Source organism: Giraffa tippelskirchi, chromosome 1 (genome assembly GCF_054371585.1).
Source record: "Giraffa tippelskirchi isolate mGirTip1 chromosome 1, T2T-mGirTip1v1.2.pri, whole genome shotgun sequence".
Lineage (NCBI taxonomy): Eukaryota > Metazoa > Chordata > Mammalia > Artiodactyla > Giraffidae > Giraffa > Giraffa tippelskirchi.
Genome location: NC_137275.1, coordinates 129,509,367 through 129,536,036, shown reverse-complemented (window position 1 = coordinate 129,536,036; position 26,670 = coordinate 129,509,367). Strand labels below are relative to the sequence as shown.

General features: G+C 42.5%; 1 protein-coding gene and 1 long non-coding RNA gene across 7 annotated transcripts in view; one reads left to right on the top strand and one right to left on the bottom strand.

Annotated features, from left to right (window-relative positions):
- Window positions 1-26,670, top strand: part of MSRA (methionine sulfoxide reductase A) — a 389,493-nt gene that overhangs the window by 276,322 nt on the left and 86,501 nt on the right. For all 6 annotated transcript variants that reach the window (XM_081496028.1, XM_081496038.1, XM_081496004.1 and 3 more), the window contains one exon: window positions 12,904-13,010. In XM_081496028.1, coding sequence (XP_081352154.1) covers window positions 12,904-13,010 — 107 coding nt within the window. The remainder of the gene's footprint in view (window positions 1-12,903; window positions 13,011-26,670) is intronic.
- On the bottom strand, window positions 3,355-26,670 carry LOC145508753 (uncharacterized). Its single transcript, XR_014055591.1, has 5 exons — window positions 26,548-26,670; window positions 24,233-24,339; window positions 22,770-22,900; window positions 8,241-8,412; window positions 3,355-5,136 (listed from the first exon to the last, which is right to left on the bottom strand). It is a non-coding gene; the product is annotated as an uncharacterized LOC145508753 (long non-coding RNA).

Below are 26,670 nucleotides of genomic sequence, written 5' to 3'. Positions count from 1 at the left end.
TTTTAGTTCTTCACTTTCTGCCATAAGGGTGGTGTCATCTGCATATCTGAGGTTATTGATATTTCTCCCGGCACTCTTGATTCCAGCTTGTGTTTCTTTCAGCCCAGCATTTCTCATGATGTACTCTGCATATAAGTTAAATAAGCAGGGTGACAATATATAGCCTTGACGCACTCCTTTTCCTATTTGGAACCAGTCTGTTGTTCCATGTCTAGTTCTAACTGTTTCTTCCTGACCTGTATACAGATTTCTCAAGAGGCAGGTCAGGTTGTCTGGTTTTCCCATCTCTTTCAGAATTTTCCACAGCAAGCATACTGACAAAAAGTGAAAAATCTGACATTAACAGACTTGAATGAATTGGTAAACATTTAGAGCTCTGAGCACTCTCATGCATTAATATAGGTTTATTATTAATTGGTACACCTACTCTGGAAAATGGTTCAACATCTAGTTAAGTTGAGGACATGCAAACCCAAGAGTTTTATTTCTAGGTATGTAGTCAAGTGAAATTCATACATATATTACAGAATGCAGGTCAAGAGTGCATTATTCTTAGCAGCCCCAAGTTGGTAATGTTCATCAGTAGTAGAATGGATAAACAAATTATGATCTATTCATACAAAGGGATATTTCAAAGCAATGAAAATGAAGAAAATAGAAGAATCTCATGAACATAACAGTTAGTGAAAGATTAAAACCACAGTATAACTTCACTGATGTAAATTTTTTTTAAAAAAAGGTGATTACTGTTATTAAAGTCAGGTATGGTTACTACTGAAAAAAGGAAGGGACTGTCATCAGTAGGGACACATGGAGGGTTATCAGGGTGCTGATGATGCTCTGTTTCTTGACATAAGTGGTGGTTATGTTTTTACTTTATCATAAAAATGTATAGTAATATATCTTGCTATATGTAGTATGAGGATATTAATGTGAATAGTTTAATAAACTGCATTTATGTTTTATGTAGTTTTGTATATGTATGAACCTTTCTGCATTCAGATCTAGAAATTATAAAGGCATTGTAATATTGATTCCTGGTGCTTGTGCTCAGTTGTGTCCGACTCTTTGCGACCCTGTGGACTGTAGCCCACCAGGCCCCCCTGTCCATGGAATTCTCCAGGCAAGAATACTGGAGTTACCATTTCCTTCTCCAGGGGATCTTCCTGACCCAGGGATCGAATCGGGGTCTCCTGTGCCTCCTGCATTGGAAGGTGGATTCTCTACCACTGAACCACCTGAGACACTTGTTGATTGCTACTCTTGTTAATAATATGAACAATGCCCATGATGAAAGACTAGCTTTGTGAATGTATGTGCACATACATGCTTGGTACTGATTCAAACGTAAACATCTTATAAATCTAATTTCATGCCTAATGCTGTGTAGGGAAATACTTTGGCTGACTTATTGCTACAAAACTTTAAGATTTGGATAAGAAACGGTGACATAGAAGTTTTGACATTCTGGAAATTTTCATACAGTTTGATGATAGTCTGACTATTTCAAGATTCATTCATTGGTCAAACTTGGGAGTTTGTAGTACAAGTGGATATGGAGTCCCACATTCTTGGAAAAGATATAGTAGTTTAAAATAGTTCCTTTGGCCAGTCACAAATAAAATTTCCCTTTCATAAAAGCAAAGCTATATTAAAATGATTTTTTTTTCTCTTTAGGAAGAAATCACCACATCTTTTCAAACTAATTTATTTATGGTTATAGAAGTAGTGTTTTTTCATTACTGAAAATCAAATCCTTCTTTTTAGGCACAGAGTGAATATTTGACACTTCTGTTACATAACAATTTTCTTTTATCCCTTTTGAGATACGTTGCGTTAAAAAAACAGAATATTGGGAAATGATAGAGAACACAGAGTATTTCCTTTTAGAAGGGAGCCATGTAATATCTTTCATAGTCCGCTATGTGTGACTTCATTTTTTTTTTTTTACTTAAGTGATACATAATGTACAAGTTGAGGTTGTTGTGTTTGTTTAGTTGCTAAGTCGTGTCTGACTCATTACGACCCCATGGACTGCAGCACACCAGGGCTCCTTGCCCCTCACTATATCCCGGAGTGAGACAGTAGTGGTTAAGAGCATGACTTTGTAATTAACTAGTTTCTGATCAGCACTGGTGTTGGGCAGGCCCTCAACCTTTCTCTGAGTGTTAACTTAGTGTTTTAACTTTAAAATGAGATGTCATTTAAAATGGACAGAATTAATTTTCAGTCAGGTAAAGTGAGATAATTCCATATGAATAAGACTTGTCTCAAACACCCAAATTAAAGTCCAGGTGTGTCAGGAAGGGTCACATGGGTGATAATAAGAGGTGCCATCTCTTGCTGTGAGGGATGCTGGTTCATCTACCTGCTGGAGGACTTCAGGGCCCCGTGAAGTCTTGTCTCCAAATTATTTTGAAACCACAGTGAGATACTAGTATACATATTTGACACTGGCTAAAATTAAAAATGACTGACCATGCCAAGTGTTTAAGTAGATATAAGATGACTGGAGCCTTCATACATTGCTGGTAGGAAACGGAAAATGTTACAACCACTTGGGGAAAACTTTTTCAGTTTCTTAAAAAAAAAATAGAGACGTACCAGCCATTCCACTCCCAGGTGTTTATCCAGGAGAAGTGAAAGCATATATAAATAATGAAAGCATATATACAAAACCAGTACGTGAATGATCACAGTAGCTTCATTTTCATAACCAAAGGCTGCAGAGAAAGCAAATGTCCATTAGTATGTCAATGACTAAACAGATTTGTCATAGCCAATCAATGGAAATTCCCTGTGGCTCAGACGGTGAAGAATCTGCCCACAATGTGGGGGACCTTGGTTCAGTCCCTGGGTCGGGAAGATCCTCTGGAGAAGGGAATGGCTACCCACTTCAGTATTCTTGTCTGGAGAATCCCATGGACAGAGGAGTCTGGTGGTCTATAATCCATAGGATCTCAGAGAGTCAGACACAATGAGTAACTTACATTTAACTAATCAATGGAACACTGCTCAGCAATAAAAGAACACACAACAACATAGTTGAATTACAAAAAAAAGAGTACATACTATATATGATTCCAATTGTATAAAATTCTAAAAAAATACAGATGAGTCTATAATGACAGAATTTAGATCAGTGTTTGCCTTGGACTTTAGGGTGGGGGCTAGGAGTGGTGAGAAGGGGAGATCTGAAAGGGGTATGAGGAGCACTTGACTCATACCCATATAGTGGGTACATACTCATACAGTGGCTAAGATTCCACACTTCCATTGCAGGGTGCATGGGTTCCATTCCTGATTGGGAAACTAAAGTCCCACCTGCAGCCAAAAAACAAAGGAGGGGAGGTATGAGGAAAGTGTTTATTATCTTGACTGTGGTGAGGGTGATTTCATGGCATATGCATATGTCAAAATTGATCAAATTGTACAATTTAAATATATACCATTTATGATGTGTCAATTATACCTCAATAAAGCTGGTTTCAAAAGGATCTAACCCAAATCCTTACTATATAGATGATGAATTGAGGCCAGAGAGGTTAAACTGTGTGGATTCTAGGTAGATCCATGTCCATCCTAGTGATCACAGCTTGCCTCTCTGCATTTGTATCTGTTTGTTGATACATTATAGACATTTCTGGAAACTGAGATCAGGCTCAGTGGTCTGTTATAGCTAAAGCTCTAACTTCCTGGACTCAGCTAGATGCCCAATGACACTTTTTCTTGACAGAATTTTTAAATTTGTAAACACTAGGTTGAAATCTTCTCCTCCTTGAATTTCTGCATTAGAAGTCACAAGGGGACAGGGGAGATGTGTTTATTGAGCTTCTATGTAAGACACCTTACAACCCTGTGGAGTACACATCACCATCTCCATTTTTCCAAATGAAGTCACTGAAGCTTAGATGGGTCTAGTGCCTTGGCTGAGGTTGCACAGTTAATAATTGCACAGAGGTGGAATTAGAAACAGAACCATCTCTTGACAAAACTCATGCCAGTTTCTCTGCTTCATTCAGACATGGCTCGAGATCTATTTTTCTTCCTAGCAACAGTCTGTAGAAGAGAATACAGATTTATCCTGGTGGGAGTCACCTTGTTTCTGCATCCAACATGGGTAGTCCTCTAATGAGGTTGCTCCTTTGAAGTCCCTAACACAGAGTCAGTAATCCCAGACCCTTAGGAATGTGTCCTTCCTTGCCCTGTTGTTCATTATCAGCTGGTGACTCCAAAAATTTCTTAAAATAATTACCTCTCAACAACTCATAGTGTGAACTTCCCTTTAAAATTCCCATGTTCACACATATTTCTCATCTCTCGAGTCTGAATATGTAAAACAGGACTAGCACCCAATGAGGAGCTAAAGTTTAGAAAGGGCCACTGGGCAGATGAGAAGTCATCTGCTCAGTCTTTTTGCTTCATTATAGACTAAGCATTTCTCTTTTTTCCAGCACTTTCTCTGGCCCTGCTGAGAGAGAGGGAAATCTAAGAGCAGTCTCAGGACGGCTTGTCCCTTTCAGATCTCATTTGGAGAAGGTAGATGGAGAAACCTCAAACAGTTGGTAGATGCCAAGAATGCCCCAAAGCCCAGTCCCCATTAGTGTAGAGAGGATTCTGGAAGAATTTTAAGCACAGGATGTTGTTTCTGAGCCAGTTATTCTCTCTTCACCCCCTGCAGCAAGTCCATTGTTTATTTTCCTGAGATGTGAAGACAGACAGCTAATGTCAATAATTTACCTTCATTTTTCCAAAGCCAAGTGGAAGGCACAATGAACTTTGCAACACTCATTGAATCAGCGTGAAAGAGAGCTCTGGATTTTTGATGATTATGCTCACTCAGGGTCCCACCGGAATCTGTAGCTCCCTAGAAATTGATCTTTCCATGCATCTCTGGTCTCCTGTGTGTCCTTTCAAAATACCTGTGTGATCTCACACACAAGCGACCGACTTTACTTCCTTCCAGGACACTTGGCAGAACCCAGTCTTGTCTCCTCACAGCCCTCAGTGCAGACCAAGCTTGTCCTTGTTTCTGGGTCTTCGGCTGGGATTCTCTGCTCGCCACCAGGTGCAGCATGTACACACACTTTGTTCCACTGTCTTCCATTGTTTTACTCTGGCTTCTTCTGCATCAGCCTTGAAAAGAGAAAGCACATCAGGGACAGTTCAGTTCAGTTCAGTTCAGTCGCTCAGTCGTGTCTGACTCTTTGCGACCCCATGAATTGCAGCATGCCAGGCCTCTCTGTCCATCACCAACTCCCGGAGTCTACCCAAACCCATGTCCATCGAGTCGGTGATGCCATCCAACCATCTCATCCTCTGTCGTCCCCTTCTCCTCCCGCCCCCAATCCTACCCAACATTAGGGTCTTTTCCAATGAGTCAACTCTTCGCATGAGGTGGCCAAAGTATTGGAGTTTCAGCTTCAACATCAGTCCTTCCAGTGAACACCCAGGATTGATCTCTTTTAGGATGGATTGATTGGATCTCCTTGCAGTCCAAGGGACTCTCAAAAGTCTTCTCCAATTGTGTAGGTTTAAATCCTAGGTTGGCGTTCACTGTACTAGGAGGGGGACCTTGTTGAAAAATGAGACTGTCTTATTTCTGAATCCCAGCACCTAGTACCTTGCCTGATTCAGGGGAAAATGGGTGAATGAGTAGAAGGAAGAAAAGAAGGCAGGAAGTCATAAAGAAGGCCTTTCAAAAATGTGTTTTTTAAAAAGAATTTTTAATTGTTTTCTTTCTACCACCCACTCTGCAAGTCTTTCTTTCTCCCTTTTTGGTAACCCAGTGGGTGTGAGCTTGAGAGAGACAAGATAATATTAACAGGCCAGATTTTTCCTAATTTCAGATCAGAGACCAAGAGTGAGGACATTGCATTTGAAAGCTCTTCATGGGAAGGAGCAGGGGAGGGAGAATTCACTCAGAGTTTTTCCCTTTTCTTAGGTTTGGATGTGTTGAAATGAAGAGCTGGGGTGGAGATTAACAAAGTTAACTAGGAAGGTAATTCTATTTTTAAAAAAGTAATAAACTAGCTAAAAACAGAATAGTACATTTCTACACACATAAAATGAATCATGATCATTTACCGGTGTGACCCCTGCTGTTTGAGTATCTGAGGTATTAATTTAAATAATGCTTTTCTGGGGAAAAAGGGTTACTTCTCGAGTACCCACTCCAGTATTTTTGCTTGGGAAATCCCATGGACAGATGAGCCTGGCAGGCTATAGTCCATGGGGTCACAAAGAGACACGGCTGAGCGACTAAGCACTATAGTATCTTGTGTGACATCATTTGTTATTTTTATTCCAAGCTAGTTATGAGCGTTTCTAAGATTATGAAAAGTTTTAAAAATAAAACCATTTAACATAATTTTTTTGTAGTTGACGATCTGTTTTATTTTTCATCTCATTTACTCCTCAAACAAATTGATAGGTTAGGCCCTTATAATCCTTGCTTTACAGAAGAGGTTTGAAGCTCAGAAAGATTAGGAAATTTGCATAAAATGTAAAATGTGTCAGTGGCAGAGACAGACTTCAAAACAATCTCTTGCAGCTCTAAGTCCTAGACTTCTTACATGAGATTTAGTAAACAGGTTTTCCTCACATCTGAATTACTGTTTTGCGTTCATTATATAAACCAATGGAGGTTGAAAGAAATCGTGGAAAGTTTAATGATGCTAAACACCTACAAATGCAATGTATTAAAAATAATAAGAACAGAAAAGCTGGAGTTCTATAGGTTTCTCAATCTGTTGAGCATCAAATCATATTTCCTAATGAACCATCTGCTTTCAGATTTTAAGCTTCTATCCATTTAATACTGGAGTAGGAAATGGCAACCCACTCCAGTTTTCTTGTCTGGAAAATTCTATGGATAGAGGAGCCTGGTGGTCTTCAGTCTATGGGGTCTCAAAGCATCAGACATGACAGAACACACACACACACACACACTCATCCATCCATTTAGTAAGTGCCTTCATTAGTGAAAGAAAGGTACATGGATTGCAAGTGACCAAATACACACACGTGTATGTAGATATGGATGTATGGTTTGAGTTTAAGATGTTATACCTCTTCCTCAGGATGAACTCTGATGGGAAAATATAATCAAAATAACATTATCCTTGAGTAGACTGGAGAGTTAACCCCTAGTCTAGTATCACTCAAGACAAAGAAATCTGAACAAAGGTTTTGATGTTTTCTCTCCATCCACTAATGTATCTCTTTAACACTTTCTTGTCTTCCTTCCTGGTCAGTCAGGGGTTTAGCCAGAGTGACCAGGAAGAGAGTATATTGTTTCTGACAGGAGGAGCTTTTAGTTTTATTAGAACATCCAAGAAGGGATGTGATCAGGAGGTCTAGGCTGTAAATTAAAATTGCAAAGATTGCTGCCCACAGATGTGGCTGTAACTGTGTGAATAACTTCCATCTCTCCAATGGATGGTTAGTTTGGGTTTGTACAAAAGGCAAAAGGTGCAGTGAGTCTGGTGTAGAGCTGTGGGTAATGCCCATAAAATTATTCCTCTTTTGTTTAAAAAAAAAAAAGTGTTTTTTGATGTGGACCATTTTTAAAGTCTTTGTTGAATTTGTTACAGTATTGTTTCTGTTTTATGCTTTATTTTTTGGCCATGAGGCATGTGGGATCTTAGCTTCCCGACCAGGGATTGAACCAGCACCCTCTGCATTGGAAGGCAGAGTCTTACCCACTGGACCACCAGGGAAGTCCTCAAGTTACTCCTCTTTAAAGTTACTCCTCTGTGCACAGTGTGTTGGGGACAGCCCAAATCTGCACAGGAAGACAGGGACAACAGTGGCAGGAGCCATATCAATATGACAGTGTTACAGTGAACAGATGATCAAGTTAGAATGTAAAGTCAAGGGATCATGGCTTCAAGGAAGAGTCCAAAAATTACTATCCCAGCCCAGAAATTCCTGTCCTGGAGTGCAGTAGTAGTATGAACTCTAATTGTATAAATAAATCCATGAATTATTTTTTATAAAAATCCATTACTTTACATGGGCTTATCTGGTGGCTCAGCAGTAAAGAATCCACCTGCCAATGCAGGAGCCGCCAGTTTGATCCCTGGGTCAGGAAGATCCCCTGGAGAAGGAAATGTCAACCCACTCCAGTATTCTTGCCTGGTAAATCCCATGGACAGAGGAACCTGGTGGGCTACAGTCCATGGGATCAGAAGGAGTAGGACACAGCTGAGTGACTAAACAGCAACAATAACAGTTACCTTTCATACTTGCCCAGAATGACAGCCGTGTGCCTCTTTTCTGCCCAGCCACACGATGTTGCGAAATCTCCCAGATGTTTCTACGCCTTAGGTTGTCATGTCACTGCAAGAGGAGCTCTAGACGTGGATGTAGACTTAAGGGTTTCACTGTGTCATCCTTCTACCGGATAATCTGTGAAAATATTACCAGTGCGAGAGCCCACTGTAAACCATATCCTGGGAGGGATTCTTAATTATTCTCACTCTGTTTTCTCAAAAGCAGACCTTTATCCATAAGCCACAATTTTCCATGATCCTATGATAATTTACAGACCTCCAGATACACACACAGATAGTTATTGTCTTCTGTGTACAAGATGTATCTAATCTTACTCAAACTTGTTGAAAAATACAAATAATATAAACATCTGCGGGCTCTCTTTTCCTCACATGCTATATCTCTTAAAAAAAAAAAAAACTTAAATAGATTTAAACAACTACACATGGAGTTGCAAAAGTAAGTAGTCAAGAGATTCCTGGAGTAACAGGCAAATTTGGCCAAAATGAAGCAAGGCAAAGGCCAAGTTTTGCCAAGAGAATGCACTGGTCATAGCAAACACCCTCTTCCAACAACACAAGAGAAGACTCTATACATGGACATTACCAGATGGTCAACACCGAAATCAGATTGATTATATTCTTTGCAGCCAAATATGGAAAAGCTCTATACAGTCAGCAAAAACAAGACCAGGAGCTGACTTTGGCTCAGATCATGAACTCCTTATTGCCAAATTCAGACTTAAATTGAAGAAAGTAGGGAAAACCACTAAACCATTCAGGTATGACCTAAATCAAATCCCTTACGATTATACAGTGGAAGTGACAAATAGATTCCAGGGATCAGAACTGATAGACAGAATGCCTGAAGAACTATGGACAGAGGTTCATGACATTGTACAGGAGGCAGTGATCAAGACTATCCCCAAGAAAAAGAAATGCAACAAGGCAAAATGGTTGTCTGAGGAGACCTTACAAATAGCTGAGAAAAGAAGAGAAGCAAAAGGCAAAGGAGAAAAGGAAAGATATACCCATTTGAATGCAGAGTTCCAAAGAATAGCAAGGAGAGATAAGAAAGCCTTCCTCAGTGATCAATGCAAAGAAATAGAGGAAAACAACAGAATGGGAAAGACTAGAGATCTCTTCAAGAAAATTAGAGATACCAAGGGAACATTTCATCCAAAGATGGGCTCAATAAAGGACAGAAATGATAAGGACCTAACAAAAGCAGAGGATATTAAGAAGAGGTAGCAAGAATACACATAAGAACTATACAAAAGAGATCTTCATGACCCAGATAATCATGATGATGTGATCACTCACCTAGAGCCAGACATCCTGGAATGCAAAGTCAAATGGGGCTTAGGAAGCATCACTATGAACAAAACTAGTGGAGGCGATGGAATTCCAGCTGAGCTATTTCAAATCCTAATAAATGATGCTGTGAAAGTGCTGCACTCAATATTCCAGCAAATTTGGAAAACTCAGCAGTGGCCACAGGACTGGAACAGGTCAGTTTTCATTCCAATCCCAAGGAAGGGAAATGCCAAAGACTGTTCAAACTGCTGCACAGTTGCACTCATCTCACACACTAGCAAAGTAATGCTCAAAATTCTCCAAGTGAGGTTTCAGCAGTACGTGAACTATGAACTTGCAGATGTTCAAGCTGGATTTAGAAAAGGCAGAGGAACCAGAGATCAAATTGCCAGCATCCATTGGATCATAGAAAAAGCAAGAGGATTCCAGAAAAACTTCTACTTCTGCTTTATTGATTACACCAAAGCCTTTGACTGTGTGGATCACAACAAACTGTGGAAAATTCTTCAACAGATGGGAATACCAGACCACCTTACCTGCCTCCTGAGAAATCTTATGCAGGTCAAGAAGCAGCAATTAGAACTGGACGTGGAACAATAAACTGGTTCCCAATTGGGGAAGGAGTACGTCAAGGCTGTATGTTGTCACCTTGCTTATTTAACTTCTGTGCAGAGTACATCATGTGAAATGCCAGGCTGGATGAAGCACAAGCTGGAATCAAGATTGCTGGGATAAATATCAATAACCTCACATATGCAATAACTTCAGATGATTCTGCCACCCTTATGCCAGAAAGTGAAGAGGAACTGTGAAGAGCCTCTTGATGAAAGTGAAAGAGAAGAGTGAAAAAGCTGGCTTAAAACTCAACATTCAAAAAATGAAGATCATGGCATCTGGTCCCATCACTTCATGGCTAATAGGTGGGAAAACAATGGAAACAGTGACAGACTTTATTTTTGGGGCTCCAAAATCACTGCAGATGGTGACTGCAGCCATGAACTTAGAAGACACTCGCTTCTTGGAAGAAAAGCTATGACCAACCTAGACTGCATATTAAAAAGCAGAGACATTACTTTGCCAACAAAAGTCTGTCTAGTCAAAGCTATAATTTTTCCAGTAGTCATGTATGGATGTGAGAGTTGGAGTATAAAGAAAGCTGAGCACCGAAGAATTGATGCTTTTGAATTGTGGTGTTAGAGAAGACTCTTGAGAGTCCCTTGGACTGCAAGAAGATCAAACCAGTCAATCCTAAAGAAAATCAGTCCTGAATGTTCATTGGAAGGACTGATGCTGAAGCCGAAACTCCAGTGTTTGGCCATCTGATGCAAAGAACTGACTCATTTGAAAAGACCCTCATGCGGGGAAAGATTGAAGGCGAGAGGAGAAGGGGATGACAGAGGATGAGATGATTGGGTGGCATCATTGACTCGATGGACATGAGTTTGGGCAACCTCTGGGAGTTGGTGATGGACAGAGGCCTGGCGTGCTGCAGTCCATGGGGTCGCAAAGAGTCAGACACGACTGAGCGACTGAACTGACTGACTGACACATGGAGAACCTGGTTTTCTGCATCTTGTGCTAAATGGAGAGGGATCTGACTTGTTTTAAAAATCAGTCATCTGGCAATGTTTTTTCTTCACAGGAATATTTTGGAAGGAACAGTGATGCTACCCTCCTGTCATTATGCAAACGGATGTTAGGACAAAAGGGTGGGGTGTAGTCACACTGGAGAAGACCTACTTGTAAGAGAAGGATGGAAAACTGAAGAAGACAGAGAACGTTCTGAAATGTATATTTATCCAATCTCTTACACAGTCTCTTAAGTAACATTTACAATAATACATACATATCATATACTATAAATAATACTTATAACATATGCGTTGGTGCGTGCTAAGTCGCTTCAGTCGTGTCTGGCTCTGTACGACCCTGTGGACTGTAGCCTGCCAGGCTTCTCTGTCCATGGCATTCTCCAGGCAAGAATACTGGAGTGGGTTGCCATGCCCTCCTCCAAGGAATCTTCCCGACCCAGGGATCAAAGCAGTGTCTGTTTCCTGCACTAGCTGGTGGATTCTTTACCATTAACACTACCTTGGAAGCTCCTACTTATATGTATCTACACTATAGTACCACCACTATAATACTTAAATGAATATATAACTTACATAGAAACAAAATAGATATCCTAATTTGGTATTACTCAGTGCTTACTGGAGGCATGGGATGGTTAATTTTTAGTATACAATATTAAATTAATATTTCAATGTCATTATTGATAATGGCTTTTTAATAATGAGTTCCTGATCCCCCTGTGACCTTTGTATATGGAGGAGAGGAGGGGGTTCCACAGGTGAGAGAATGGGATTTCTAGGAAGTCACCTAAGCTGGCTGGAGGAGGGCAGTGTTCTTGCCTGGAGAATCCCATGGGCAGAGACAGAGAAGCCTGGTGGGCTCTTCTTGACGGCGTTGCAGAGTTGGACATGGCAGAGCAACCAAACAGCAACAGCAGTAGCACCTACTCTGGGGGCTCGGAAGTTTGGAACTGTCACTTTAGGAAGGTTGCAGCTTTTATGGGAGGAGTTTGGGGGCACTTGTTAAAACTGAAACTGATGCTTTAGTGACACAGTAAATGTGTGAAGTTCATTTCACAACAGCATGGGGATCTATAGGGGATCTGACAGGCCAGTGGCAGTGTAAGATGGGGACTCCATCGTTCAGTTAGAAATTGACCTTGAGCTACTGTTAGCTCTATGCTTGAGCTGCTGTGACAGTGGAAAGTGCACTGGGCTGATTTGAAAATGCCAGGTTTTCCTTTGACTGGGTGTGTGACCTTAGGCAAACTCTTTAAACCCATTGAGCATCAGTCACTTTGTCATTTATTAGGCATCTCCTGTGTGTAGGGCACCACGCCAGGCACTGCTATATATATTATTCCATTTCCTTATCTGCCAAGCAAGGGATGGTACCACCTGCCACACAGAGTGTCTCATTAGAATCCACAGAAACAGTGTGTTATCACAGTGCTTCACAATCGAAAAATGGTTATGATTTCAATGTCTGCATGGAAGAATGCGTGTTCGTAGAGCATCTACTCTGATGCAAGACCTGTGATAAATTTTCCTAAAATGCAAAGATACATTATAATTAAAACAGGCTAAGCAAAACAGATATGTTGCATGCTTGTTCAAGGAGAGTTGTGTCAGGATGTAATTGAAAAGAGCACTTAGCAGGACGTGAGTCCTGAAGGACATGTGACACTGGCCTCATGGCCCGGGCCACCCCACTAACCCTATGCTTTCCACTTCCCCAGGCATGCGCCAAGGCAACGACCACGGCTCTCAGTACCGCTCCGCCATCTACCCGACCTCCGCCGAGCACATGGTGGCAGCCCTGAGGTCCAAAGAGGACTACCAGAAGGTAGGTCCCATCTCCCTCCCAGGCCACCTGGGGAGGAAGAGTCTGGTTCTTGGCACCTGGCCCTGCGTTCGATTTGCACATTTGGGGAAATTTCTATCAGCCTCGTGGAATAGAGCCCTTCTGCTCCATAGAAGCACATGCTCTTGTGCATGTCTCCTAAAGTCAGCTCATCCAGATGAATATACAGCTTGACATCAAATTTCTCTCTCTCTGAGTCTCTCTTTCTTCTTTCTGTATTAATCTGTTTGGGCTGCCATGACAAAGCACTGCAGATGGGATGCTTTAACAGCAGAAATCTGTGGTCTCACGCTCTGTTGAATCACAGGGAGTTTAAAGTCATGGTGTTGGCAGGACTGAATCTGCTTGGGGACTCTCCCCTGGGCTTGTAGCCGGCTGTCTTCCCCCTGTCTTCTCATCATCGGCTCTGTGTGCACCTGTTTCTGGGTCCAAATCAATACCCTTTATGACAACTCCAGTCACGTTAGGTCAGGGCCTTAGCTAATGACCATATTTAACTCCATCACCTCTGTTAATGTCTCCAGGGGAGCTCCACATGCTGAGGTCCTGGTAGTTGGGATTCCAGCGTATCTTTTTGGGGGACACATAATTATGACTATTAACTGGGTTGATGTTTGTGAAGCATAGAGCGTAGCAAAGTGCTCAACAAATGGTAGCCCATATTACTATTGGGATTGTCAACTTCAGTTTGGTAGATGAAGCCTTGGTTGCTGATACCATCACTTGAGAAAAGTAAGGCATGATGAGAGAGAAGGCTTAGGGCCTGAAGAACAGTAGCACTTGGGAGATGGGTTAGAGAAGTGCCTAGAGCAGATGAGACACGGTGGCAGGTTCAACAGAGAACCAGCCCCAAGCAAAAACTTAACAATTCATTCTGTTTGGTTTAATCTCACTATATTTAATTATCAGTTCAGTTCAGTTCAGTCGCTCAGTCGTGTCCGACTCGTTGTGACCCCATGAATCGCAGCACGCCAGGCCTCCCAGTCCATCACCAACTCCCGGAGTTTACCCAAACTCATGTCCATCCAGTCGGTGATGCCATCCAGCCATCTCTTCCTCTGTCGTCCCCTTCCCCTCCTGCCCCCAATCCTTCCCAGCATCAGGGTCTTTTCCAATGAGTCAACTCTTTCATGAGGTGGCCAAAGTATTGGAGTTTCAGCTTCAACATCAGTCCTTCCAATAAACACCCAGGGCTAATCTCCTTTAGGATGGACTGGTTGGATCTCCTTGCAGTCCAAGGGGCTCTCAAGAGTCTTCTCCAACACCACATTTCAAAAGCATCAATTCTTTGGTGCTCAGCTTTCTTCACAGTCCAACTCTCACATCCATACATGACTACTGGAAAAACCATAGCCTTGACTAGACAGACCTTTGTTGGCAAAGCAATGTCTCTGCTTTTTACTATGCTATCTAGGTTGGTCATAACTTTCCTTCCAAGGAGTAAGCGTCTTTTAATATCATGGCTGCAATCACCATGTGCAGTGATTTTGGAGCCCAGAAAAATAAAATCAGCCACTGTTTCCACTGTTTCCCCATCTATTATTTCCCGTGAAGTGATGGGACCAGATGCCATGATCTTAGTTTTCTGAATGTTAAGCTTTAAGCTAACTTTTTCACTCTCCTCTCTCACTTTCATCAAGAGGCTTTTTAGTTCTTCTTCACTTTCTGCCATAAGGGTGGTGTCATCTGCATATCTGAGGTTATTGATATTTCTCCCGGCAATCTTGATTCCAGCTTGTGCTTCTTCCAGCCCAGCGTTTCTCATGATGTACTCTGCATAGAAGTTAAGTAAGCAGGGTGACAATATACAGCCTTGACGTACTCCTTTTCCTATTTGGAACCAGTCTGCTGTTCCATGTCCAGTTCTGACTGTTGCTTCCTGACCTGCATACAGGTCAGGTGGTCTGGTATTCCCATCTCTTTCAGAATTGTCCACAGTTTGTTGTGATCCACACAGTCAAAGGCTTTGGCATAGTCGATAAAGCAGAAATAGATGTTTTTCTGGAACTCTCTTGCTTTTTCGATGATCCATCGGATGTTGGCAATTTGATCTCTGGTTCCTCTGCCTTTTCTAAAACCAGCTTGAACATCTGGAAGTTCACGGTTCACATATTGCTGAAGCCTGGCTTGGAGACTTTTGAGCATTACTCTACTAGCGTGTGAGATGAGTGCAATTGTGTGGTAGTTTGAGCATCCTTTGGCATTGCTTTTCTTTGGGATTTAATTATGAAGGTTATGTTCTTAATACTAGTAACATATAATTAGTGCTATAATATTGATTTCCTAATGTAATGATTCACAATCTCTTAAGGTATAAACAATGATACTAAGAAACTCCAGAAGAATATTAATTTCCCTCCAGACTATCTCAAAATGAGTTGATCTTCTCGTGTTCACCTTGAAGATGTTAAGGTCAAAAGGTTAGTGCCTCCCACATAATGACGAAGAGGCTAACTTACACCTAATAGTCTGGTTTCTACCCCAGTATATTTTCTATCCTTAGCTTTGAGTAGAACTCACATTGGTCTTAGAAAACTGATAGACATATGAAGTAAAATTTAGATATTAAGTGTTATTTGTTGCAGTAATTTCTCCATTACTTTTGTAGATTGGGGGAATGTTAATCTTGAACAGTGTTGTTCAGTGTTAATCAATGAATAATCTTGACAGTTGTTCTAACCTAGTGCTCTTCAAATGTTCTGTATCTAAGCACATGGTAATTAAATACATTCCTACATATACATATATCCCCTTCATGAATCACAGCCTTGGCTTTTAAAAGTAGGGTCTATTTCAAAAATAAAAATTGGGCTCTTTTGTGCCCCCAACATCCAGATATCCATTGTGGTTCATGTAACCATGTAGAATTGCTTGATCACCAACTCAGAGAACAAATACTGTCATGTCTCTTTTATTTTTATACATAAATAAAAACTGGCTCTGAATTATACTGACAGATGAGTAGAAAGTCCAGTACTTCTCTCCTGGCAGACTGACTAAACTCCAGAGAGTCTTGACTCTAGACCAGTGCTGCCGTACAACCCTCTACCCAACAGCAGTGGTCTGTCCTGCAGTGTCAGGGTGCTGCAGGGAAGAGAGAGATGAGGCCGAGGGCATCTGAGCTGGTGCACGAAAGGTGGCTGGTGTGATGATGTGCAAAGGGGCCTTCACCTGCCCCCGCCTGGTCCAAGCCAGGCAGCTGACTGCAGTCTCCAGGATGATTTGCTATGATTTAGTGACTTTTTGGCTCCTCTGTTAGAGCAAAGAAGTCTTTAGCAGGCATCCGGCTACAGTTGTTGAATTATGTAATGTGCAGAAATATAGAGAGCAGAGTACATCATGAGAAACGCTGGGCTGGAAGAAGCACATGCTGGAATCAAGATTGCCAGGAGAAATATCAATAACCTCAGATATGCAGATGACACCACCTTTATGGCAGAAAGTGAAGAGGAACTAAAGAGTCTCTTGATGAAAGTGAAAGAGGAGAGTGAAAAAGTTGGCTTAAAGCTCAACGTTCAGAAAACTAAGATCATGGCATCCGGTCCCATCACTTCATGCCAAATAGATGGGGAAACAGTGGAAAGAGTGGCTGACTTTATTTTTGGGGGCTCCAAAATCACTGCACATGGTGATTGCAGCCATGAAATTAAAAGACACTTACTCCTTGGAAAGAAAGTTATGACCAACCTAGACAGCATATTAAAAAGCAAAGACATTACTTTGTCAACAAAGATCTGTCTAGTCAAGGCTATGGTTTTTCCAGTAGTCATATATGGATGTGGCTTCCCTGGTGGCTCAGACAGTAAAAGCGTCTGCCTGCAATGTGGGAGACCCGAGTTCGATCCCTGGGTCAGGAAGAACCCCTGGAGAAGGAAATGGCAACCCACTTCAGTACTCTTGCCTGGAAAATTTCATGGGTGGGGGAGCCTGATGGGCTGTAGTCCATGGGGTTGCAAAGAGTCGGACACTACTGAGCAACTTCACTTTCACTATATGGATGTGAGAGTTGGACTATAAAGAAAGCTGAGTGATGAAGAATTGATGCTTTTGAACTGTGGTGTTGCAGAATACTCTTGAGAGTCCCTTGGACTGCAAGGAGATCCAACCAGTCCATCCTAAAGGAGATCAGTCCTGGGTGTTCATTGGAGGGACTGATATTGAAGCTGAAACTCCAATACTTTGGCCACCTAATGCGAAGAGCTGACTCATTTCAAAAGACCCTGATGCTGAGAAAGATTGAGGGCAGGAGGAGAAGGGGACAACAGAGGATGAGATGGTTGGATGGCATCACTGACTCAATGGACATGAGTTTGGGTAAACCCCGGGAGTTGGTGGATGGACAGGGAGGCCTGGTGTGCTGCGTTTGATGGGGTCACAGAGAGACACAACTGAGTGACTGAACTGAACTGATGGTTGATATATCTGTGTGTATATATGATATTGATAATAGAACAGCAACAACCGTACTGACTACTTCCTACATGATAATTACTGTTTTAAAAATTTTATATAAATGGAACCATTTCTGTATCTCTGACTCTATCTATAAACATACATAGATATAATGGATATATAGATATAATGGATCTAATGGAAATGTTTAGATATAGGTATGAATATATCTCTCTATATCTTTATATAAAATTGTATGCACCCATGCCTCTTGTTTCTAATTTTGAAGCTCGTATCATTTTCCAAGTGTCCATTTAATTGGTATAATTGGTTAATACACACAGAAAAAGAAAAATGAGTAATCCATGGTGCCAGTGAGAGGCGGGTGTAATTAGCTTTTACACTGTAAAGAAGTTGATCTGTGCTTTTATGTTTACCTTAAAGAATAATGTGGTCTTTACTAGGTCCACTAAGTAGGGAGAGAGACTCAGATGTCACAGGTTGCCTTCTCACAGGTCAGTGAAGGAGCAGAGGCTCGGCTTCCAGGGTTTCCTCTCCAGGGTAACCCTTGGACAGATCCCTGAAGCAGTAGGGGTCTTTAATCTGGGAGAGTTATTCTTAACAATACTGGATGAGGGTCTAGGACTCTGTAATCTATCTCATCACAAACCTTTGGGTTTACTTCTGAGAGTGGGGAGGTTCTGAAGATGGATTTCTGTCCTTTTATATGTGCCGTTTTCTCCTGTAAGAGTTGGCATTTCTCGTGGCCCTGTCACCATGTCCAGGGGAATCACCTTATTTGAACCCTGGCAGGACCCCTCTGCACTAACTATAACATTGTTGACTCGGGTTACTAATTTAATAGTCTTCACTAGTTTGCCCCCAGTGACTCCCTAGTAACCAGCTTCTTCAGCAACTTCTTTCTGCCATGCAAAGTTGAGAGTGACAGTACTGCTTACCACCGAGCAGCCATTTGAACATAAAACTAGCTGATTTTATCACAGGGACCAATTGTTGAGCTAATTAGATGTGCAGTACTGCTGATGAGCCAGAAACCCAAAGTGATTTTTCCATCTAAACCATGGTTTTCTGAAGAGTTGGCTGGGTTGTAGACACCAGGCTCACCAACAACCCTTGAAAAGGAAGAAAGGGTGAAGACGTTTGCTAATTTCCATTCAGATTAGGGCAGGCTGCAGAATCTCACAGGAAAGGACCTGGATGAAACCTCAACTTCACACTGAGTTCCTTGACCTTGAAAGGGTAGGATTCTGTTTACAGAATTTGACAGCTGCTGCTTATCTTTGGTGAGCTGCAGCCTTGGCACAAAATGTGGGATCTCCTTGCCTTTGGACAAAGTCTTCATGGTGGTGGTGGTTTAGTCACTAAGTTGTATCAGACTTTTGCGACCCCATGGACTATAGCCCTTCAGGCTCCACTGTCCATGGGATTCCCCAGGCAAGAATACTGGAGTGGGTTGTCATTTCCTTCTCCAGGGGATCTTCCCCACCCAGAGATCAAACCCAAGTCTCCTGCATTGCAGGTGGATTCTTTACCACTGAGCCACCAGGGAAGCCAAAGACTTCATCAGTTCAGTTCAGTTCAGTCGCTCAGTCGTGTCCGACTCTTTGCTACCCCATGAACCACAGCACGCCAGGCCTCCCTGTCCATCACCAACTCCCTGAGACCACCCAAACCCATGTCCATCGAGTCGATGATGCCATCCAGCCATCTCATCCTCTGTCGTCCCCTTCTCCTCCTGCCCTCAATCTTTCCCAGCATCAGGGTCTTTTCCAGTGAGTCAGCTCTTCACATCCGGTGGCCAAAGTATTGGAGTTTCAGCTTCAGCATCAGTCCTTCCAACGAACACCCAGGACTGATCTCCTTTAGGATGGACTGGTTGGATCTCCTTGCAGTCCAAGGGACTCCCAAGAGTCTTCTCCAACACCACAGTTCAAAAGCATCAATTCTTTGGCTCTCAGCTTTCTTTATAGTCCAACTCTCACATCCATACATGACCACTGGAAAAACCATAGCCTCTACTAGATGAACCTTTGTTGGCAAAGTAATGTCTCTGCTTTTTAATATGCTATCTAGGTTGGTCATAACTTTCCTTCCAAGGAGTAAGTGTCTTTTAATTTCATTGCTGCAGTCACCATCTGCAATTATCTTGGAGCCCAGAAAAATAAAGTCAGCCACTGTTTCCACTGTTTCCCCATCTATTTGCCATGAAGTGATGGGACCAGGTGCCATGATCTTAGTTTTCTGAACGTTGAGCTTTAAGCCAACTTTTGCACTCTCCACTTTCACTTTCATTAAGAGGCTTTTTAGTTCCTCTTCACTTTCTGCCATAAGGGCGGTGTCATCTGCATATCTGAGGTTATTGATATTTCTCCTGGCAATCTTGTTTCCAGCTTGTGCTTTATCCGGCCCAGCGTTTCTCATGATGTACTCTGAATAGAAGTTAAATAAGCAGCGTGACAATATACAGCCTTGACGTACTCCTTTTCCTATTTGGAACCAGTCTGTTGTTCCATGTCCAGTTCTGACTGTTGCTTCCTCACTTGCATACAGGTTTCTCAAGAGGCAGGTCAGGTGGTCTGGTATTCCCATCTCTTTCAGGATTTTCCACAGTTTGTTGTGATCCACACAGTCAAAGGCTTTGGCATAATCAGTAAAGCAGAAATAGATGTTTTTCTGGAACTCTCTTGCTTTTTCGATGATCTATTGGATGTTGGCCATTTGATCTCTGGTTCCTCTGCCTTTTCTAAAACCAGCTTGAACATCTGGAAGTTCATGGTTCACATATTGCTGAAGCCTGGCTTGGAGAATTTTAAGCATTACTTTACTAGCGTGTGAGATGAGTGCAATTGTGCGGTAGTTTGAGCATTCTTTGGCATTGCCTTTCTTTGGGATTGGAATGAAAACTGACCTTTTCCAGTCCTGTGGCCACTGCTGAGTTTTCCATATTTATTGGCATATAGTCTTTTGTTAGTAGCATTTTCATATTTTTTCGCCAGAGTTTCATAGTGGAATCATCTGCTTATGGTATTCATTGGAGGAGATAATTGGATGTGTTCTTGTTTTTGGATCACCAGATGTAGACAGTTTGCCTCTCAAGTGAGCCCGTGATGATGTTTTCTAATATTCTAAACTGAATCATAGCTCTTGGCAGGGAGGGGGGATTGTTCACGTGTGATTTTTGTGTCCTGAAAATCCAACTCTTCCTCATTTAGGAACTGGATCTTTTGATCAGTAATAGATTATGTTTCCTGAAATTTGCTGAAGAATTAATAAATCAAAAGACTGTTCTGGCCACATGACCTACTTCCTTCCCAGTGCCTCAGAGCTTCATGAATAGTACGCATAAGCTTTCCTCTGGATAAGCTTTTTGGGTGAATGTTAAATAACCCACCATGTGTCAAATATGAAACAGGGCCTTAATCTCTCTGTTTCCCAACATGTTTGTTTATCCACCCACCCACCTATCCATCCATCCATCCATCCATATCTTCAGCATAGCTATAGTCTCTAAGTATTTATCATGTTTTATCTTTAATTTCAATTATCTAGCAATCTGTTACTGTACTGTACACGGTGTCATTTTAAAGCAAAGTACCCAAAATGAAAGGTAAAAAGCAACAAGTATTTTTCGGCATTGCTTCAACTTCCCTGATAGCTCAGTTGGTAAAGAATCTGCCTGCAATGCAGGAGACCCCAGTTCAATTCCTGAGTTGGGAAGATCCACTGGAGAAGGGGTAGGCCACCGACTCCAATGTTCTTGGGCTTCCCTGTGGCTTAGCTGGTAAAGAATCCACCTGCAATGTGGGAGACTGGGGTTTGATCTCAGGGTTGGGAAGATCCTCTGGAGAAGGGAAAGGCTACCCTCTCCAGTATTCTGGCCTGGAGAATTCCATGGACTGTCTAGTCCATGGGGTCACAAAGAGTCAGACATGACTGAGTGTCTTTCACTTTCACTTTGATTATTTAATTTGATCAGTGGCTGCCAACATTCCTTGGCATGTGGCCACATCCTCCCAGTCTCTGAGTAGGTGGCCAAGTGGCCTTCTCCACTTCTGTGTGTACAATCTCCCCCTCCTTCTCTCTTACAAGGACACATGTGATCACATGTAGGGCTCACTGGATAAGCCAGGATAATCTCCCCATCATGAGATGCTTAATTTAATCACAAGTGGGAAGTCTTTGCCATATAAAGTAACATTTACATGTTCTGGGGATTAGGGCGTGAACATTTGGCCGGCAGCAGTATTGAGCCTACTACAGTCCCCAGGCCTGGATTCCATCCTGCAGTTGTCATATGTCCAGACTCATGTGACAGTGGTAGCCTTTGGAGGCTGAAACTGGGAGTTCTTTTTTCTTGGGCTGCTCACCCAGTGGGCACCCATCTGGCTTCTTCTGAGCCCCAGGGCCACACACAGAACACACTTGGTACCCCAGAGAGGATGGGGCTTGCTCTCCTCTCTCTAGGGATCCTTGTCTAGTTTTGAACAGAGATACAAATTTGCATCAGCTTATCCCCTTTCAAACATCTCTACCTTCAAAAAAGATCCAGCGTGCGCGCGTGTGTGTGTGCGTGTGTGTGTGTGTGTGTATAATCAAAATAATGTTGGAATGGTTGGAGAGGATGTGCTAGTGCTGTCTTAGTCACTTACTACCTGTGGATCCCTGACTTCTATTTCTTGTCTTCATTTTAAAATCATCTGAGTGTGGCTAGCATAATTTCCTCATAGATTTGTTATAAGAATTAAATAATATTTTCTATATATGTAAAAATATATTGAAAATTCTATATATGTAAAATATCTCTTGTTATGGACCTATATATACATATATATATATGTATGGATACACACACACACACACACACACACACACACACACACTCTAATAGAGCTAGCATGTTGTACCCACCCAATATTCATTCAATGAAGCTGAGCCCCTTCAGTCTTCCAGTCAAGAAAATAGTTCCAATTATGCCAACTCAATTGAGAGAAATTAAATATACTCAATAAATATCCAGTTATGCTATAATCATCACAGTATAACTGGATCTGATAATTCCCTACCAGATGGTACAGATCCTTTGTGTTTCCTTGTAAGCATCGATAGCCTGAAAATTTGAAAATGTCCTTCCTTCTGTACTTTACCCCACCTTCCCCAGTAAATTAATACATTAATTACCTTATCAACTATTAATTATGTACTGATTAGTTGCCAGACTCACATTACAGTTGTTTCAAACACAGCTATCGGAAGAAGGATCTCGTGAAGTTTCTTGCAATAAACTGTGCTACACAACAGCACAGAACCATGTGTCACAGATGCTCTTACCTGTAGACCATTCTCTGGGAACTGTCCTGACTTTAAGTGGGCTGTCTGGGGGCTCCTGGTTCATCCTTGTGTCCCCCAAGACCTGGTTCTGTTTTTCGAACCTAGTAGATTGTCAGCAAATATTTGTTGACCTGAACCAATAAGATGCAGCAGAGTAAGGAAGCAGAGTAAGGAACCACCTTTACTCCTTGTTACAGACTGAACAGTTGAGTCCTCCCAAAATTTGTATATTGAAGCCCTAACTCTCAATGTGATAGTATTGGGAACTGGGGTCTTTGGGAGGTGATTCGAGTTAGATGAGGTCATGAGGGTGGGGCCCTTATGACGGGATTAGTGTCCCTGTAAAAAGAGACACCAGCAAGCACCCTCTCCCTTGCTTTCTCTCTCCCCTCAAGCACACAGAGAAGACGTTACCTGAGCACACAGTGAGATGGTAGTCATCTCTAAGTGATGAAATAATATTCACAATGAAACCTATCCTGCTGGCACTCCCCCGGCCTCCAGAACTGGGAGAAATAATTGTCTTTTTTTAAAGCCATCCAGTCTGTAGTACTTTGTCGTGGCAGCCAGAGCTGACTGAGACGCCAGGAAAGGGTAGGGAGAACCTCAGCAGTGGGTGAGGGCGCCTGGCTGGGGTCCTGCTCTGCCCTTACCGACTCTGAACTTGGATGAGCCCTTACAGCTCTATCCTTGTGTATAAAGTGGGAAGATAAGAACAGCAAACCTTTTTATAAATTGTAACAGTTTCTTGTGCTTTGTCCCACATCATATGAGTGGTAACCCTCACCCCACACAGGGAGTTAGTTCAGGATCTGCCCTCCTACCTGCCTTAGAAAGAAACTGAAGCTTAAAGGGCTTCATTCACATTTCCAAGATGACCCAGGGAATACATATAGACAATGAAAGCCATCTGATTCTGAATTCCATTTGCTTTCCTCACACACTGTTCTTGGTAATCTGTCAAGCATTTTACGAATATCATGGTTTAATGGGGTGACTCCAGAGACAAGGCTATTGGCAATGACTTCATCCTGCTTTTCCAGGGGCCCTCAGATTTCAAACCATTGCAGAAATTTAGGCTCAGATAACCTTCCTTTCTGTCATGAACAGAGAAAATGGCAGGCTGATTCCTGTTTCTTTGTTCACAAAGAAATGGATAGGTTGCATTCCAGATATATCCCTTCTCCATCTCTTGTGTTCTCTGTGCTCCGATGTGAAAACCAGCAACAGCACTAAAATACTCTGCTTTCACCAACACCAAAAATCATTTATGAATATTTGCATCAAAGCACCCTGAGTAGACATGAGTAAATGTCAGTTGATATTTTATGGTTTTGGGGATTAGCCAGCTCTTCCTCTTCTTCTTCTTCTTTTTTTTTTAACTTGTGCTATTGTTTAAAGCATTCATGGAGTTATGCTTTTTAAATGTCCATGGAAAAGCCTTGAATAATTCATTCACTTACCTTAGTCAAAGAGAAAAATCCCCTTTGTCTGCCCAGCAATAAAGATGAAATTCCTCTTACACCCTCTTGTAGCTTTGTGGTTATCATCACAGGTATTATTATGAACCCTAAACAAGAATGTGTGAAATGAATGTTTTTAAAATGCCCATTTCTGGAAGGCAGGCGTCTATATCTCTGTGTGTGCAGCCATATAGACAGATAAATCTTTGGTCTTAATGGTTTAGTTGCACCAGGTGATTATTTTCATTTCCACTTATTACTGTGTGTTAGACTCCTTGTGTATGAGTACGAATTGCTCTTTCTTGACTGCATTTAGAAATATCCGCATTACCCCTGGGTATTTGTTCATTAATAGGGGGTGGGGAGAGAAAACGCTTGTAATAATGGGCTTTACATATTATTAAACTGTGTGCGTTCAGATTAGGGTCCAAGTGAAAAAAAAATCTGGTTTGTGTTACTGCCCTCTGGTGGTTGTATTGTGTTGCTGCAGTGGCAGGGAAGTAAGCGCGTCCCTGGGGTGGAGCTCTGCCTGCGGTGGCTGAGAGCCATGCAGACCCCAGGGCTTTGCCGGGCCATCAGTCTTTGATTCACATTCACTGCTTTTCATCCAGGTGCACTGCAAGCACCCTAGGATTCCACTCAGTGGCCAGAATAATGATCAACAAGCCCGTATCCGCACAAAATAACTCTGACCAACGTAGGGTGACATTCGAGTGAATTCAGATTCTCCGTGGACCACTCCTCCTCATCTTTCAAGATCAGCATGAGAAGATGCAGTGGCTCCGCTTGTGCGACATTATGTACCCCCTGTGGTATCCAAGGTGACTTTGGATGTCTCCGGATGAGCGTTTTCAATGTTAATAGTTATGTGTTAACATTTTACCATGTCTTAGGCACAATGCAGGGAGTGTTTGATACCCATGGTCTCCTGGACGTAGGTGCTGACCAGGAGATGGTGCCCACGCACAGCTACTTTCTTTGCAGTGATGCAGCACTGGGTTGGTGAGCTACTGGTTGATGGGGCAAGACCCACATGGAGGTGGGGGGATGACTGGGAGCAGCAGCAGCTCGGCTTCTTGCTTGTGGTGTGACTTTGGAGTGTTAACCTCAATAAGCCTGGGTGTCCTGATTTGTTGAATAGGATCGTAATGGCTCCTTCTTAGGGTGCTGTAGTTTTTTAAAGGTGCGGTGCACATGTCAAGCGTCTGTCTTGGAATAGGATCCCCTAGCTCCCCACACTCGGACACTTCTCTGAGCCTGCTTTCCTCCCTGATCGAATCCTGCTGTGCTTCCCACACTCATTCCATTCTTCATCAGGCCCGCTGTAAGTTTCCATGTTCTTCTCCCTCTTGAATACAGGTGGGCTCTCCCCTGTGGAGTACACTCCATGTGGCACCCTGCACAAAGCAGGCTCTTTCCTTGTGCTTGTGGCAGGAGTTAAGCACAGGAGCAAACAATTCCAAGTGACGTTTGCCCGTCCTTTGACACAGTCAGCACATTGCGTCTATCAGATGAGGACAGGACCTATCCATTGTCCCTCCTGTCTCCCTGATTCATGTGGTCTGATAGGGTTAGTTTCCTACCCATTGGCTGCAGGCAGGGAGGAGAAAAGGTCTGCAGTGTCTAGAGCCCGCCTGAGCTAATATCTCTCTTATCTTACCAACTGTAGGTTTATGGTCTGCGCCTGCGTGCACACGCTCTACTTGTTAATTTCAGCGGAAGAGAAAGGAAAGGCAATGGGAACATTTTAAATAACAGTATTTTGCACTAGGATAGGATCTATTCTAGAGATAACAGAGGAGCCTTTGTTGCTCACGCAGGTAGATTTATAAGCCTTGCCCTGGCTTAATCTGTGTAAAAAAGACACTCCTGTCTCCTTAGGAGTGGTGTGATGGGAGAAACTACCCCGGGTTGGGGATTGGGGGGGTGGGGGGGTGGGGGGAGGGAAGGAGGAGCCCTGACAGTTCAGGGATAAACAGAGTGAAGCAGGGTTGTTGTCTGCCTTTAAAATCCTTGTGGATTTTTGTCTCAGCTCTGCGTGATTCTAAGTTTCTCTGCTTGCCCTCCACAGAGCTTCCCACTCCCTTCCTAAATGGCTGCAGAACGCCCGTTTACATGTCTGCCATGGAGACGATGTTCATTTAAGGCTTCGAGAAGTCAGAGCTTTCATATTGGCCGTGAAAGCCAAAGAACCGCAGGCACCTCAGTGGCGGAGATGAAAGGACGTGTGTGTGTGTGTGTGTGTGTGTGTGTGTGTGTGTGTGTGTGTGTGTTTGGAACTTAAAGGACAGGGAGAAAAAGAAAATAGATGTTACCGCTTTCCAATGACTTCAAAATATGCCTGACTCCCTCTGGTGGGACCATTTAACTCCAAATGCGTCCCCCTGCATCCCCCACCACTCCCACCTCACGCTCCCCGCCCCCACCACATTCATCTT